We start from the raw sequence: 12,181 nt of genomic DNA, 5'->3' as shown, positions 1-12,181 counted from the left end.
AGGTCCGGTGCAGAGAGTGGTTGAAGACGGGCGAGCGGATGTTGGCCATGACGGCGTCCAGCAGCGGCTGACACAAGTACTGCTGTTTGGTGGGCACTGGGGGGGGAGGGGGGGTCGGCTGGAACCACACGCACACACACACAAACACTGTTTATTCAAACTTCAAACCTTTATTCAAACAAATGAAGTTATTCTTTTTTATAATTAGAAGTTCTCACCACGGCCATGTCGTTCTTCAGCTTCTCTAAAGCAATTTCACACTTCTGCAGCGTCTTCAGAGGACACCTGCAGAGAGAGAGAGAGAGAGACAGACACACACACACACACACTTCAGTCATTGATTGATGAACGTGTGTTATGTAGAAGGGTTCAGAGAGCAGCTGTTACCTGGTGTTTGGATCAGTCAGGATGTTTAACAGACTCTTCATCTTACTCAGGTCTTTCTTTCTGTCTGTCGACACAAACAACAACATCGATTTGAATTACTATTCCGTCGTTGAAATGGACCACAAGTAATCTCAGAGACCCATCTAATGCTGAAGATCATTATTTAATCTGACTTTGATTTTCTCAGTTAATCAGTCAATTGTTTTTGTCTTTAAAGCGCCTAAAAAAACCTAAACTTTCCAATAAGTATTTACATTTTCACTTGATGAAGTCAGCTTCTTAAATGTGAATATGTTCTAGTTTCTTCTCTCCTCTGGGACAGGAAACTGAATCTCTTTGAGGACGTCATCTTGGGCTTTTTGGGAAACTGATCCTCATTTTAGAGACCAAACAACTCATCCATTCACCCAGGAAAATAACGGGTGGTGGTAGCGCTATTTGTCTGATTCTCCCCCTTTATTTCGACATGTTTGCTTGATGAAATGACCCTAATGATCTAACTAACATCAGGAGATTCCTCCTGACTACTGACCTTCATTTTTGTCGATCTTGTTGATCATCCGGCGCAGAGGCTCGATGTATTTAGACAACTGTTTGAGTTTCTCCATGTACTGCTGGTCCTCCAGAGACGTGGCCCCCGCCGGACTCATCACCGAGCTGGGGTTACCTGGAGGGGGGGGCGACAAGTTAAAGCTATAGTGCGTAGGTTCTGTAGTAAGTAATGACAACACTGTCGGCGTGTCCACATGATACAAGCCTTCTGTGATCTCAGTAAGTAGCCAAGGAGGACACGGAGGACAATCAACTCCTGGAGCAGCGAGGGAATGTAACTAAGTACTACTCCACTACTGTACTTCATTCCAGATGTTGAGGTACTTGTACTTTACTTGAGTCTTTTCTTTTCATGCCACTTTCTACTTCTACTCCGCTACATTTCAGAGAGAAATATTGGACTTTTTACTCCACTACATTCATCTGTTACAGCTTTAGTTACTAGTTACTTTAGTTACTCCACTACATTCATCGGTTCCAGCTTTAGTTACTAGTTACTTTAGTTACTCCACTACATTCATCTGTTACAGCTTTAGTTACTAGTTACTTTAGTTACTCCACTACATTCATCTGTTACAGCTTTAGTTACTAGTTACTTTTTACTCCACTACATTCATCGGTTCCAGCTTTAGTTACTAGTTACTTTAGTTACTCCACTACATTCATCGGTTCCAGCTTTAGTTACTAGTTACTTTACACATTAAGATTCCTGCTCATTAAACACATGTAGTTTATAAATCTGATGTTTGATTCTAAAGTAAACTAGCCAACAATATAACGGCTACAAGTCAGCTGAGATGATCAGACCATTAAACACACAACTGGTTGATCCTTTACTCTTTCTACAATGGTTTCATACTTTCACTACATTCTCCTTATGATACTTACGCACTTTTACGGTCACAGAGTATTTATACAGTGTGGTATTAGTTCTTAGCACTGACCTGGAGTATTAAGCGGTCCAGGAGATGGGACTCCGTAGTTCTGGGGTGTCCTGGCGGTGGCAGGGCTCTGTGAGGGCTGAGGGGAGGGGCTGGGCTGGAAACCCCCTGGAGACGGAGTGGGACCGGAGCTGGAGACAGGAGGTACTTTTTTTATAAACCGGCTTCCAGTGTCATACTTTCTAACGATGGAGCTGGCTCAGGTTTTCCTTGGACCAGCTCTTAGTTATGATGTTATAGTTTTAGACTGCCGGGGGGACTTCCTTTGACATTGATCTCCTCTCTCTCTCTTCTCTGGGGAGCTTATTCCCCAGAGTCCTCATGCTTTCTCGCCCAGCGGTTTTCCTTGGATCAGGGTGGCACCTAAATCATGATGCAGCTGTCCCTGTGGTCCTGCTCGGTGCCCTGCTACGCCCTGCAATTCCCTGCTACGTCCTGCTACGTCCTGCAGTGCCCTGCTACGTCCTGCCGTGCCTTGCTACGTCCTCGTCCTGCCGTGCCCTGCTACGTCCTGCAGTGCCCTGCTACGTCCTGCAGTGCCCTGCTACGTCCTGCCGTGCCCTGCTACGTCCTCGTCCTTCAGTGCCCTGCTACGTCCTGCTGTGCCCTGCTACGTCCTGCTGTGCCCTGCTACGTCCTCATCCTGCACTGCCCTGCTACGTCCTACAGTGCCCTGCTACGCCATGAACTACTACGACTACTATTTCTAGTCATAGTTCCCTTATCTTTATTGTGACTATTATTGCCATTGTTCATCACACCCCCAACCGGCACCGTCAGACTCCGCCTACCAAGAGTCTGGGTCTGTCCCAGGTTTCTCCCTAAAAGGAAGTTTTTCCTCGCCACTGTCGAACTAAATGCTAGCTCATGGGGGAATTACTGGAGTTGTTGGGTCTTTGTAAATTATAGAGTGTGGTCTAGACCTACTCTATCTGTAAAGTGTCCTGAGATAACTCGTTAGGATTTGATACTATAAATACAACTGAATAGAAATGGAATTGAAGGCCTTGTTGTACCTGACTGAGTTGGGCTGTGAGGTGGGGGGTTGAGGCGACGGCTGGGGAGGGGGGGGCATCGACTGAGGCGTCTGCACCTGCACAGGTGAAGGCGATGACATCATCTGATGCTGCTGTGCCTGTGGAGGAAAGTGATTGGACGAGAAAAGAATTAGCCAATCACAGGAGGAGAGATGCAGCTACAGGAGCAGCACAATGAACTTTAAGACTTCCTGAACGTAGGACGGCAAAATGAAGTTCTAACAGGAAAAGTCTGAAGGGAAATATCTCAGTTCAAGGTGTTTTCACTGTTTCAACTGAACAGCTTTGGAGTCATTGGAATGGTTATTTGACTTTTTTTCGGGATGAATGGTGGTCGTCTCACGTCCCCCTAGCGCCTGTGAGCGGAAAAACCACCCTTGCAACTTTTGGCCAGCGAGCCGCCGGCCTCAGCGTCAGGAAGTATTGCGTGATATCAGGTCTCGCCATGTAACGAATTGCTTCATGGCACTGCACATATACAGGAACCGGCTAGCTACAAGAACAAGGTAGCGATGGAGTTTTTCACACTATCGTCATGGCTGAGCCGACAAAAAAGAAGCAGAAAGCTAGGAAAGCATTGTCGGAGGAACAGAGAAAGAGGAAACGGCAGACTGACTGAGTGAGGAGTCAGACACGAGAAATAGGAGCTGCCAGATATCTATTCTGAAGCTGTAGGGGGGGCTCTATAGAGAAACCTGCCAGCAAAAAGCCAGAAAACAGCGAAGAAATGGCCAAAACTGCATAGCACCCCTTTAAGGGCCGTCCACATCAAGAACGATAACTATAAGGATGTGAGCATCCTCACTGCTGAACGATAACGTGACCACCACGAAATCATGTAGAAAATCGTTTTTTTTGTTTTTTGCAAACTCCACACAGAAAAGGCTGGCCCAGACCGGGTATCGAACTCTGTGGTGGGTACTTGCTGTGAGGCAGAAGTGCTGAACCACTGAGCCATTGTGCTGACACATTTGTAAAGTTCCCACTCTGGCATGTTGTTACTCTTTGTGCGGTGACGCAGACAGATAGAAGCAAACCGTGGACAGGTCAGGCAGGGTCAGAGGTCAGACGAAAAGGTTTTTTACGCCCACAGATCGCGAATATTACGCGAAGGGTAAAGCAACGTATTTTTCTGAGCTCACGCAACGCGAATAAAGACATCAACCAATCATGTTGTGTTGTTTCCTTATGAGGACTGTAATACAACAACACGGAGGCGGCTGTCCGAAGCACAGACTGTACAGACAGCAGCATTGTATTTGTCCTTTCAACTTTGACAAACACAGTGTTTGCCGTTCTGACTTTTCACAATAAAAGCCCAAGACATATGCAACACTGCTGTTCCAGACATAATTCACCGCAACCGTAACGATGTGAGCATCCGCACCGTTGAGCGATGACGTTTTGCAATCAGCGACCCTGGTGTGTCGCGGCCTTGAGGGAGGAGAAGTACCTGCTGTGTCATCTGCTGTGCTCCCACACCGGTGGCGGCGGCAGCAGCGGCTGCGGCGGCGGCTGCGGCAGCGGCTGCGGCGGCGGCAGCAGCAGCGTTTGGAGGAGGGATGGAGGGGTTCAGGGCTCGAGGCATCCGGGGAGGAATCGGCATCCCGGGACGCACCAACTTCAGGGGACAGGACAGGACAGGTGAGCAGAGAGGAGGCACACATCCCAAAACTAACAAAAAAGGTCTTCACGGGTCCAACAACCCCAAAAAGACCCAGAAATGTACTAGCCGAAAACAAACCTGTCTAATATTTGATGGCTGGACCCGGACCCGTGAGAAACAGAGAAGTGTTGGACCTGAACTAGCCAGACCCGACCGCAACCAATTTCACAGCTAACTGCCATTAAATATAATTAACCAGATATTAAAATATGAATGGAGGGTATCAAATGGGGGTCTAATTTGTGTCATTTTAGGGGTCCTTCACATGAAAAAGTTTGGGAAACACTGCTCTAAAATAAGCACCATGGCTGATTTAAAGAGCTGGATGAACGGCATCAATTTCATAGTTATTTTAATATATTTTAGTTGACTGAAATGTTATCAGAGTTAGGCTTAGAATGGAGAATGTAAGAACTACTTTAGGCTGAAAACCCAGAGACCATACTGGTGTTTGCTTTGCCTGGTGAGATTTAATTCACAGCTATTACACGTGAAGTCTCACCTGTCCAGGAACGCCGGCTGCAGCGGCCGCGTTGAGCTGCGCCTGGGCTGCGGCTTGCTGCGCTGCTTGCTGCGCCTGCTGGGCCTGCTGCTGCTGCTGCAGGGCACGGGCCTGCTTTCACACAGACACACACAGAAAGACACAGACACACACGGAGGCACACACAGACACACAGCAAAGCATGCAAGCAGAGGAGGGGTAAGCGTTGACTGGAACCCAGCGGTGGGATTATTCCCGACAGATATGTAAGCCTGCCTAACCGATAACACTGACTGACTGTGCAGCATCCTTTCCAAAAGTCTCCGTTTGGGTCCGTCCGGACTACAAAGCGTCCCCAACGGCTTTCAAACCAAAACGGGGGAAGCAGCGTTTCCAAATGTTTCCGTTTCAGGGGCTTGGAAATGCCACAACAGTGTGGACGCGAGGTGTAAACGTAGCACAAGAAAACATTTGTTTTTTTAAACCAAAGACGTAGCAGACTAAATGTGTCCTCACCTGGAAGGCCTGGATCTTGAGCTGGTGCTGCTGCTGCTGCTGACTCAGAGAGTTGATGGGAACGTGCTGAGCGGATGCCATCTGTCCCGCCAGAGACTGGGGCACCATGCCGGGCTGCTGCTGCTGCTGCTGCTGAGGGTGGGGAGGCATCTGACCCGGCTGAGGCTGAACCTGGGCCTGAACCTGCTGCTGCTGCTGAACCATGTGTTGAATGGACTGGGCCTGGGCTTGAGCCTGGGCTTGTGCCTGAGCCTGGGCTTGAGCCTGAGCTTGAGCCTGGGCATGCTGCTGCTGCTGCTGTAGCTGCAGCTGCACCATCTGCTGCTGCTGCTGCTGAATCCTCGTCTGATGCATCTGCAGACGCAGGCAACAAAAAGTGTGTGAAGGTAAGGTGTTAGGTCATTGAATGTCTTCATCATCAGCTAGAGAAAACTAGTAACAACAGAAGAAAAAGATTCTTCCGGAGGTAAAGCCTGATACTGTATGGTTTTGCGGATGCACCACGAAGAGCTGTTGCTGTGGCGTGAGGTTTATACTTGTGCGCTGGTGTGTGCGTCGATCTCTTTTAAGAGAATAGCATGTAAACCTGGTTCTGCTGCTGCTGGTTCTGGGCCTGTTGCTGTTGCTGCTGCTGCTGCTGCTGGTTCTGGTGCTGCTGCTGAAGTTGCTGGTTCTGGTGGTGCTGCTGCTGCATCTGCTGCACCCTCAGCAGCTGCTGCTGTTGTTGCAACTGCTGCTGCATGGCGGCGTTCTGCTGCTGCTGCTGCTGCTGCTGCTGCTGCATGGCGTTCTGCTGCTGCTGCTGCTGCTGCTGCTGGAACTGCTGGAACTGGAGCGACTGCTGCTGCACCATCTGCTGCATCGGCATCTGTCCTGGACCCCCAACTGCAGAGTTAACAAGAACACAGACACTATTCTTAAAAGTCACATACATACAGTACAATGTAGTGACATTTTATTTCTGCATTCTTAACCCATCCTAATGCGTTGGCTACATTGATTTTGTAACATATGCGGACCGTTCGTGGAGCGGATGTGCCGCACGCACGCACGCACACACACACACACACACACACACACACACAGCTGAAAGGACACCGAAGGAAAGACCAGCTGTGCTGCAGCCAGCAAACACACACCACACGGAGGAAACACACTCACTGGCTTGTGGGTTTCCAGCCACCCCTGCCATGGCATGCTGGCCTATCTGCATCTGCCCCATGGCCCCCATGCCACCCACTGGAGCCCCGGGCGGGCGGGGCCCCATGCCAATGGCGCCCGGGCCCCCGCCAACCCCCGTCAGGTTAGTCAGGGCATTCATGGGATCTAGCAGAAGGGCAGACAACAGATCATATTACGCAGCTCCGACATGCACAGCAGAAACTAGGGATGTCCCCGATCACAGTGCGATCGGATCAGAGAGGAAAAAACAGCTGATCGGGACATCCCTAGCAGAAACCATCAACCCCATGAGTCTGGAAGAGACGGAGGAGGACGGAAACACAGCACAGAAAAACAAAAAACTGAATGGTGACCCAAACAGAGACAAAAACAAAACTGACTTACCTTGAACTCCGAGTGCCTTCTTGTCTGTAACAATAACAATATTAAGATATTAGTGATTGGTAGGGCTGAGAGCTCATTATTTACAGAGACCAGAAATAAAAATAGGGGCTTTCTTTAGGAAAAGTAACCCTCACACCGCCTCAAAACACACCCAGGTCTGATGTCTGATGACATGACCACCACCGCAGCAGGGCACAGGGGGGAGTTTCTACTTAAAAGGTCCCATGGCATGAAAAATGTTAACATTAATGGGAGTTCCCCCAGCCTGCCTATGGTCCCCCAGAGGCTAGAAATGGTGATAGGTGTAAACCGAGCCCTGGGTATCCTGCTCTGCCTTTGAGAAAATGAAAGCTCAGATGGGCCGATCTAGAATCTTCCCTTTATGATGTCATAAGGGGAAAAGTTACCTCCCCTTTCTCTGCTTTGCCCGCCCAGAGAATTTGGACCACCCATGAGAAAGAGAGATACATCACGGCTTACAAACGAGCAAAGTGGCAGTTGGTCAAGGCCACACCCCCCCCCCTCTTCAATAGCTACAGACACAGAAATGGCACATCCTAAGGAAAGCTCATTGTGGGACTGGCTCTAGTGACTGTAATTCTGCACCAAGGCTGAATTTCGGGAAAGAGACTTCAGATACAGTATTAGGGGACCACTAAGGCCTATATAAAAGAGACTTCAGATACAGTATTAGGGGACCACTAAGGTCTATATAAAAGAGACTTCAGATACAGTATTAGGGGACCACTAAGGTCTATATAAAAGAGACTTCAGATACAGTATTAGGGGACCACTAAGGTCTATATAAAAGAGACTTCAGATACAGTATTAGGGGGACCACTAAGGCCTATATAAAAGAGACTTCAGATACAGTATTAGGGGACCACTAAGGTCTATATAAAAGAGACTTCAGATACAGTATTAGGGGACCACTAAGGCCTATATAAAAGAGACTTCAGATACAGTATTAGGGGACCACTAAGGTCTATATAAAAGAGACTTCAGATACAGTATTAGGGGACCACTAAGGTCTATATAAAAGAGACTTCAGATACAGTATTAGGGGACCACTAAGGTCTATATAAAAGAGACTTCAGATACAGTATTAGGGGACCACTAAGGTCTATATAAAAGAGACTTCAGATACAGTATTAGGGGGACCACTAAGGTCTATATAAAAGAGACTTCAGATACAGTATTAGGGGACCACTAAGGTCTATATAAAAGAGACTTCAGATACAGTATTAGGGGGACCACTAAGGTCTATATAAAAGAGACTTCAGATACAGTATTAGGGGACCACTAAGGTCTATATAAAAGAGACTTCAGATACAGTATTAGGGGACCACTAAGGTCTATATAAAAGAGACTTCAGATACAGTATTAGGGAGACCACTAAGGTCTATATAAAAGAGACTTCAGATACAGTATTAGGGGACCACTAAGGTCTATATAAAAGAGACTTCAGATACAGTATTAGGGGACCACTAAGGTCTATATAAAAGAGACTTCAGATACAGTATTAGGGGACCACTAAGGTCTATATAAAAGAGACTTCAGATACAGTATTAGGGGACCACTAAGGTCTATATAAAAGAGACTTCAGATACAGTATTAGGGGACCACTAAGGCCTATATAAAAGAGACTTCAGATACAGTATTAGGGGACCACTAAGGTCTATATAAAAGAGACTTCAGATACAGTATTAGGGGACCACTAAGGCCTATATAAAAGAGACTTCAGATACAGTATTAGGGGGACCACTAAGGCCTATATAAAAGAGACTTCAGATACAGTATTAGGGGGACCACTAAGGTCTATATAAAAGAGACTTCAGATACAGTATTAGGGGACCACTAAGGCCTATATAAAAGAGACTTCAGATACAGTATTAGGGGACCACTAAGGTCTATATAAAAGAGACTTCAGATACAGTATTAGGGGACCACTAAGGTCTATATAAAAGAGACTTCAGATACAGTATTAGGGGGACCACTAAGGTCTATATAAAAGAGACTTCAGATACAGTATTAGGGGACCACTAAGGTCTATATAAAAGAGACTTCAGATACAGTATTAGGGGACCACTAAGGTCTATATAAAAGAGACTTCAGATACAGTATTAGGGGACCACTAAGGTCTATATAAAGAGACTTCAGATACAGTATTAGGGGACACTAAGGCCTATATAAAAGAGACTTCAGATACAGTATTAGGGGACCACTAAGGTCTATATAAAAGACTTCAGATACAGTATTAGGGGACCACTAAGCCCTATATAAAAGAGACTTCAGATACAGTATTAGGGGACCACTAAGCCCTATATAAAAGCAACCAAAAAGCAGCATGTCATAGGACCTTTAAGTTGAGTTAGTCTCAACCGCTGCATTTTGAATACCCCCCTTCGCCTGTGGCAAACTCCGCCGCAGCCTAAACACACTACCCCCATTCAACATAAATGGAAAGAGCTGCGTTGTTGCCGCGATGTCAGACAGCCTCCCCAGGCTCAGACTCTCATGGTGTGCGAGTCGGCTTACAGACCAGAGTGTTAAAACTAAATCTAGATTCAAGTTAAATACTTACGGATGTCCCTGAAGTGTATGATGAGCCTGGCCACCAGAGATAAATACTCCTCCTGGGGAACACAGAGGGAGATCCGTTACATCACAGTAAGACTGGGATGAAAAGGTTGGTTATGTTTCACCGCTCTGTCCCGCTGAGATCCACTACTCACTCTGGATTTGGCCTTGACGTAAACGTGGTTCTCCATGTCTTGGCTGGACTTGGTGTGTGCGGTTCCTGCCTTCCTCATCGCCTCTTCACTGGAGAGAAAACACACGCTTCAGTTAGTTTAGTTTGAACATGTTAAAATAATACACAAATCAGTCAGAACATAGAGATTTCAGTACAGGCAAGAAAACCAACTCAAACAACCCAAGAGGTCTGTGGGACGATGAGAGTCTCTCACTCTCTCACACACACACACACACACACACACACACACACACACACACACACACATTTTATATCATACACGCATATAAAGTATTGCACAACATTTTAAGTATGCCCACAAATATTATTTATTTACGTAATATTTATGCTATATATACAGTAAGCATAGTCTTGTTTTGAATACGTTACGTGGATACATGCACTATGGTCAGTGTATATTTAATGTGATGTGTTTTTGCTCTCTGACTCTATTGTGTGTGTATCTGGCTGTTATTGTAATTTTGATGAATAAAGTTTTTGAAAAAAAATACATAGTGTATACTATACTATATTTAAATATATAACACATAACTTAGTTTGTTTGACATTGAACCAACTACAACAGATGTGTGTTTAATGTTAATCTCTTCTCAGAGCCGAATTAAAGTGAAACGAGGACCGTTAAAGAGTTAACTCGCTTAACGCTAGCAGCTAACGTTAATGATGCTAATTATAAAATATGAAATGAAAAGCCATTTAGCGTTGTTTTAACAATTTGAAGTACGCCGAATTAAAGAGTGAGCCAAAATCTTTCGTAATATGTTCACCGCCATATTAATGGATCGCTGTTTAGTTCGCTTTTTTGCAAGTAAGTGTTAATTTGGCGCTTTTTTAAACACGGTTTGACGTGACGTGCTTTCCTGCTGAGCTAACGTTAGCTTAGCTCATTGGGCTAACGTAACAGAAACAGAACCAGTGATTTAGCTAAAAAAAAAAACAACACACAACACTGAAACAAGATATCTCACATCTGAGCGACGACTTTTTGTCGGAACTGAGGGCTCCTCCAGTCGCTGTCCTGCCCGGGGACCTCCATGACAGAAAATATGTATTTATGGAGGGTTTTTACTTGAAGAGTTTAATGTTTTCCCTCTGCTCTTCCTCCTTCCGCTCCGAGAAAAATGGCGGCTGCTGTGTTTTTCTGTTTTAATCCGGTGTTAATAAAGGTTACCGCCGCCTGCTGGCCTGCTGGCTGGAGAACTGCATATACGTGTATGTGTATATATATATATATATATATATATATATATATATATATATATATAGTATATATATATATATGTATATATATATATATGTATATATATATATGATAGTATATATATATATATATATATGTGTGTGTGTGTGTGTGTGTGTGTGTGTGTGTATGAGTTCAATATCATTCAGTCATGTGAAGTGTTGAATATATCTGCCATCTTCAGAGCTTCACAGTTCTTTGAGTATCTTATGGAGTCCAGATATTCATTGACTTCACTCTCAAACGCAGAGCCCCTGAACTTACATTTTAGGTTAGTGACAAATGACAAAAAGGGCTTTAGTTTTTGAGATACCCCTACCGGAGGTAGAACTAAACCCAACAATGTTTTTCCTCATCTCTAAGGTCTCCCATATATGAGATGGATTCTTGGCAAAACATATTTTACTGCTAAGATTGTTAAATTAACAGATATTGTTATACACCCCAAAACCAAAAAAGGACTAAAATATAGCCTGTCCGTATGGGAGTTAAGACATATAAACTAATGCAGATCAATCAAACAAGCTCTGAGAGCTTTGGAACTTGGCATGTTTGTAGTCAGGATGTTGCTCTACCTACCAGAAAAGACTGGATGTGAATATCTTGATGTATGGAATAAATAGAGACCTATAAACACATACCTAAAATAGGCGAACATGCAAAAAATGAATATCTATGCAGAATGTTTTCATTTACTTTGTGGTTACTTTGCCAGGGATTATCATAGAAACACATGGCTTGTTGGAAAGGTGGGGCTGTGCTGAATCCAGCAATACCAAATATGTAAATATAGCATGACAAACCAGGGTGTTCTTTCACTCAGTGTATGAGGTGTCCAAAATGAAAGAAAACAGAAAACTGACATAATTTAGTCTCAAGTCCAAAGCCCATTATCAGTGGTGAGAAGAATGTTGAGAAATTCAAATATAGAGATACATTTAATAACGAAACATTTCATATGGCACCTAGTACTACACAGTCCATATGGAAACAAAGATTGAAATTGACACCTTACCATA

General features: G+C 45.0%; 1 protein-coding gene across 10 annotated transcripts in view; it reads right to left on the bottom strand.

Annotated features, from left to right (window-relative positions):
• The window catches only part of med15 (mediator complex subunit 15), a 14,027-nt gene extending 2,978 nt beyond the window's left edge, over window positions 1–11,049 (bottom strand). For 3 of the 10 annotated variants that reach the window (XM_078269277.1, XM_078269278.1, XM_078269286.1), the window contains exons 1-15: window positions 10,891–11,049; window positions 9,882–9,969; window positions 9,731–9,782; window positions 7,147–7,170; window positions 6,742–6,906; window positions 6,167–6,465; window positions 5,581–5,934; window positions 5,086–5,199; window positions 4,371–4,538; window positions 2,897–3,015; window positions 1,884–2,011; window positions 920–1,054; window positions 388–451; window positions 219–285; window positions 1–118 (exon numbers count right to left, since the gene is read on the bottom strand). The exon at window positions 1–118 is cut by the window's left edge and continues 40 nt beyond it. In XM_078269277.1, coding sequence (XP_078125403.1) covers window positions 1–118; window positions 219–285; window positions 388–451; window positions 920–1,054; window positions 1,884–2,011; window positions 2,897–3,015; window positions 4,371–4,538; window positions 5,086–5,199; window positions 5,581–5,934; window positions 6,167–6,465; window positions 6,742–6,906; window positions 7,147–7,170; window positions 9,731–9,782; window positions 9,882–9,969; window positions 10,891–10,958 — 1,963 coding nt within the window. In that variant the 5' untranslated portion in view covers window positions 10,959–11,049. The remainder of the gene's footprint in view (window positions 119–218; window positions 286–387; window positions 452–919; window positions 1,055–1,883; window positions 2,012–2,896; window positions 3,016–4,370; window positions 4,539–5,085; window positions 5,200–5,580; window positions 5,935–6,166; window positions 6,466–6,741; window positions 6,907–7,146; window positions 7,171–9,730; window positions 9,783–9,881; window positions 9,970–10,890) is intronic. The other 7 variants (XM_078269279.1, XM_078269281.1, XM_078269280.1 and 4 more) reach the window with 6 other exon arrangements.
• Window positions 11,050–12,181: the final 1,132 nt, after the last annotated feature.

This window comes from Sander vitreus, chromosome 15 (genome assembly GCF_031162955.1).
Source record: "Sander vitreus isolate 19-12246 chromosome 15, sanVit1, whole genome shotgun sequence".
Classification (NCBI taxonomy): domain Eukaryota; kingdom Metazoa; phylum Chordata; class Actinopteri; order Perciformes; family Percidae; genus Sander; species Sander vitreus.
This window is presented reverse-complemented; position numbering and strand designations above follow the sequence as displayed.